Source organism: Perissodus microlepis, chromosome 11 (assembly GCF_051167445.1).
Source record: "Perissodus microlepis isolate ML-2025 ecotype Zambia chromosome 11, ASM5116744v1, whole genome shotgun sequence".
NCBI classification, from domain to species: Eukaryota; Metazoa; Chordata; class Actinopteri; order Cichliformes; family Cichlidae; genus Perissodus; species Perissodus microlepis.
The window spans coordinates 20,952,882-20,957,577 of record NC_140471.1 but is presented as its reverse complement, the minus strand read 5'-3'; the positions used below and the strand labels follow the sequence as shown (position 1 = coordinate 20,957,577).

At 40.1% G+C, this 4,696-nt stretch overlaps 1 protein-coding gene across 1 annotated transcript; it reads right to left on the bottom strand.

Moving 5' to 3' along the window:
• Window positions 1–1,208: 1,208 nt before the first annotated feature.
• acbd7 (acyl-CoA binding domain containing 7) lies at window positions 1,209–4,455 on the bottom strand. The gene is made up of 4 exons (XM_084943105.1): window positions 4,304–4,455; window positions 3,399–3,516; window positions 3,241–3,303; window positions 1,209–1,630 (listed from the first exon to the last, which is right to left on the bottom strand). The coding sequence occupies exons 1-4, from the start codon at window positions 4,313–4,315 to the stop codon at window positions 1,557–1,559; spliced, it is 267 nt and encodes an 88-aa protein (XP_084799231.1). The 5' UTR covers window positions 4,316–4,455; the 3' UTR covers window positions 1,209–1,556.
• Between the last annotated feature and the right edge of the window lie 241 nt (window positions 4,456–4,696).

Genomic DNA, 4,696 nt, shown 5'->3' with positions numbered 1-4,696 from the left:
CCTGGCTTGAATTACTTATGAGTGAAATAATAAAGAGGCTTTGAAGGGTGAGGTCAGGCAGGCAGTGTGTGGCAACAACCTAAAACTTTAGAAAGATTAGGCCTGAAAAATACATGAAACCACACCTTTCAGCGGATACTTTATTAGGTACACCTGTTTATCTAATCAGCCAATCACACTGCACCTCAAAGCATTTAGGGACGTTGACGTGAACAAAAGGAGCTGCTGGAGTTCAAAGCGAGCATCAGAATGAGGGGGAAAGGTGATTTAAGCGATTTTGAATGTGGTGTGGTTGTTGATCCCAGATGGGCTGGTCTCAGTGTTTCAGGAAATGCAGATCTACTGGGATTTTCCGACACAGCCATCTCTACTGTAACTGCAATAACAAGTGTATGCAGAAGAGCATCTCTAAATGCAGATGAGCTTCAGCTGCAGAACACCAAACGAGATGCCGCTCCTGTCAGCTATAAACAAGAAACCGAGGAAACTATAGTTTATAGTCTGCACAGGCTCACCAAAATTAGACAACAGATGATTGGAAAAACATTGGCTGGTCTAATGAAACAACATGAAAGCATGGATCCAGCAGGATCATGGACTGTGTCACAAAACTAAAATAATCTTAAGCTGGTTTCTTGAACGTGACAATGAGTTCACTGTACTCAAACGGCCTCCACAGTCAGCAGGTCTTAACACAAGAGAGCACCTTTGGGATGTGGTACAGTGGGAGATTTGCATCATGGAAATCTGCAGCAACTGTGTGATGTTGACATATTTTAAAACATTTCCAGAAAATTGTTGAATCTATGCCATGAAGATGCCGGCAGCTGTCAGGACACCAGCAAAACAAAAACGAGAAAGAAACCAGTAAGGAGGATGAGGAGAGACAACCGTCTGTGTCCACCACCTTGAACTTTGAGGGTTGTGGTGTTGCCTCTCCAGTGCACCTGTTGTCCACTTAGGTTGGCACCAAAGCAGGTGTTGCAGGTGTAGTTCCAGCTAAGACAACTCTTTTAAGTATGAATAACTGTATGTCAATCAAAACTTCCCGTAATCGTTTGCACAGACCACAGTCGGGCCTCTTCATGAATAAAACCTAAAATCCTTTCTCTGTGTAAAGATTTTATGCAGGTTGTTTTAAACTGAAACTGAAGGCAAAAAAAAAAAATCAACCTCTCAATAAAAACAAGCACAAATGAAAGAAAGGAAACAGTGCAGAAAAAGGTTTAATCTTCAAAACGTGTTTGTTCACATTTGCCAACATTTAAATTGTCCTGTTTTGATTCAAGCTGCAAATCTAAGTCCAGTATGCAGTACATATAGAAAGATTAATATGTTAAAGACTGCATAGATATCGTTAAAATGCATAAATCAATTGAGCTATGTAATTTTAAAAAATCAAGGATAGAAAGACATTTTTTTTTAAATCACATTATTTTGCAGAATTATGGCCTCTGGAAGCAAAGCTGCTCTTTTAAGTAAAGAGCAGCTTTGTTTTAGTAGTCTGAATTAGTAGTCTGTTTTCATCACTGCTGCCTCTTCACTTCATGGACGTCTCACAGCCCGTACTTGCTGATGACTTCTTTAGCCTTTGTGACATAGGCCGACATGGCGTCATCCTTGGACATTCCTGAAAGAGTTCAAATTACAAGTGATTTGGACTTAAATAATAATGTCTTAAAGGAGTTTTCTCCTATTTGTATACATGCTTGCAGAGCCTTTCTACCATAGCACTGAAAAGCTGGTTAAACTATGGGAGAGATTCTCATGATGAAGATGCTTAGAAAAGATCAGGTCTGTTTATTGGTAATAAATCTAAAAAACCCAAAAAGTATTTCACAGGCAGCACAGAACGCTTCCTTTTATGAGCTCAACAGGTTCTGATAAATCACCACCATGGAAGCTGGCATCTGGGTTGTGTTTTTGTTACGGTAATGTGTAAGTAAAGATATAAAACTTTAAAACACTGGATTTTTAAAAATCTGTGTGTATATGTGTGCAGTGTTTTTGGGATCATTATCATGCTGCCAGATTATAAACTGTGTCATGAATACTTCTGTTAAAAACTGTGTTATCTTTGGCTTTTTTCATAGCTTCAGCAAAAGACGTGAACAAATGATGCGTTTGTGCAACAGGCTGCTAGTAACAAAGGGCCTAAAGATAAAGATTAAAAATGGTACTTTGATCAGTTGTCTCTCGATCGATAGGCAACTTTTTATTTCTTGAATGATTCAGTGCTAAATTGCTTAACAAATAAAACAGTCCCTCTGAAAATGGTCAGGTACAAGGACTGGACTGAAAATGAGTTAAAGGAGCAAACAATGTCCAAAGGCAAACTTTGAAAGACCTTCAGAAAGCCTGGAGAGCTATTGCTCAAGATCATTTACATGGTCTGAGTCATTGGAAGCAAAATACAAAGAAATGAGTGGTGCTCAACACCACCCTTTGACTCTTTGCACAAGTGTGATGTCACTAAAAATGAACCTATTACAACAAAAAACCCAACAAAATCTGCGTGTAGTCACCTTTTTCTCAAGTACTCAACACTAAACACAGACTTGCAGAAACAGCTCGTGTGCAGCTAAATCATGGAGTTAACCTGCAAATGCCTTAACTCAACATTTTTTGAGGGTAATTTTACTTTAAAAAATACATTTTTAAAAAAATCAATGAATAAGCGAGTAAAATTAAAATGTTCGTGTGATGTTGGATGAAACTAAGTGGTGAAAATATTTGGATATTTTGACAATGACTAACTTCTAATTTCCTAAAAGTTACCTCCTGTGAGTCTTATTTGACACTGAACACACCTAATTTGGAGCAGATTCCTCCATGTTTGCAGAGGAGCAAAACTCAGTTGAACTCATGCTCCATAAACATGTTTTACAAAATTCATTCTCATGACTTACACCTGTGGACTCAGCAGGTTTTGAGTACTAAATAGACTACTCTGCAGGCACCCAGGAGGTGGAGCCCCTCCAGTCTGCATGCGTCCTTGCATCCAGTGGAGTGTAAATGTGTGTGTGTGGCTCATAGTGTAAAAGAACCAATTCCTTTACCTTATTTTGTACAGACAAATATCAAAAACTGTTCCAGCTGTAAACTTGGCAAAAAATATCTGTCTCATATATCCTTGTATGATCTATAACCTGCTAATGAATCACTTTCCCAGCACCTTCAGTTAAAGTGTTTAGTTCTCGTGGACAAATGTAACAATCACAAGCTTTCCTAACTCGTTACCTTTCCTCGACTCCCAGGCGTCCCACTTGGCCTTTCCTTTTAGGTCCAGCATTCCCGGTCTCTCTACAGTTGTGAAAGCACACAGAGAGAAGGAAAAAAAATCTGAACTTAGTGAACTCTTTATGGGAGTGATTCAGTTTCTCTGTAGTGGGTCCTACCAGTGTTAATGTCTCCAACAACCGCCTGTTTATAAAGGCCATACAGGAACAGCAGCTCCTCGTCTGTGGGCTTGGCCTTCACCTTCTTCACATCCTCTGCTGCCTTGTCAAATTCTGCCTGCAGGTGACATGAATACTCTTTATGTTTGCCATTAATTATTCAGAAAACATAAGCAGTGTGTCTGCGATGGGAAAACACTGGACTGGAGGCTTTCTTCTCTTTGCAATAAAGTCCAGCGGGAATGTAAAGTAATTACATCGAATACGAGAGTGTGCATATTAATGAGTTACAAGCACTGAATAAGAAATGTGAGTGTGGTATTCTAGGCACGGGGCAGTCCTGGGAAACTGATTGTTGCACAAGCTGGAGATAAACAATGGGCTTTTATATGAGACCAGAGCCTGTGTGCCTACTCAAATAATCTGCTTTTCAAAGGATCTGGGACACAGCAGAACTGATAATTATAGACCACAGGAACCATTTTTAATATGCGCAAAGACCTAAATACCTTTTAACTCTTTACTGAGGTGCAGCTGAAATATATAATGATCCAGCTCTGAATGCTGACCATTGGTCAAAAAGCGGATGTTTGCATATAGATCCAGTTTACCTCCGCATGTTCTCATTTCTCATAGAGACAAACTCTGAATCTAGTGAATTTTCATTATGTTTTCATATTTTCTGCTTCTAAGCAGCACATCTTTAAATTCTAAGAGCAGCATCAGGACCACTGAGCCGAGAGCATTAACGCGTTTAGGCACGACTTTCCTTCATCCACGCCGTCAAAGATGGATGACTGCATACGGCCAGAAGATGGCATGCGCTGTTCGGTTCATCGCGATAATGTAGCATCTAATAAATAATAATAGCAATAATAAAAGAGCAAAGAAACGCAGGATTTTACCTGGAGGGTCATCTTGGTAAAGGTAAAGGCTGGGAGCGCAGATGAATGTCCTGCTCCGAAGGGTTTTAAGCAGCAGTAATTGCAGCACAGCTGATCGATGCACTATTGAGAGCCAAGCAGAGGCTTGCAGGGGGAGGGAGCAGACAGCTGCGGAGGTGCTGATTGGCTGCCTGTCACCCTCACTCACAGCGACACACACACGCACACGGGCTTTAATAAAGTGGGGAGATATGGTGGACCATGGCACCTAGTCCACTGACTACGTCGATTTTATGACGTGTCATTTGCAACAGTGTAATAAATTTAGGAAGATATAATCATATCAGTTCAGCAGGATTAATACAACCTCTACCACAATATGCTTCCTACACAGAACTCCATGTAAAAAAAATT

Excerpts from the sequence above, each read along its gene's own strand:
- acbd7 (XM_084943105.1), bottom strand. Across the intron at positions 3,304-3,398 it reads TGTTGGAGACATTAACACTG|AGAGACCGGGAATGCTGGAC; the intron begins GTAGGACCCACT and ends TCACAACTGTAG. Across the intron at positions 1,631-3,240 it reads CGCCTGGGAGTCGAGGAAAG|GAATGTCCAAGGATGACGCC; the intron begins GTAACGAGTTAG and ends GAACTCTTTCAG.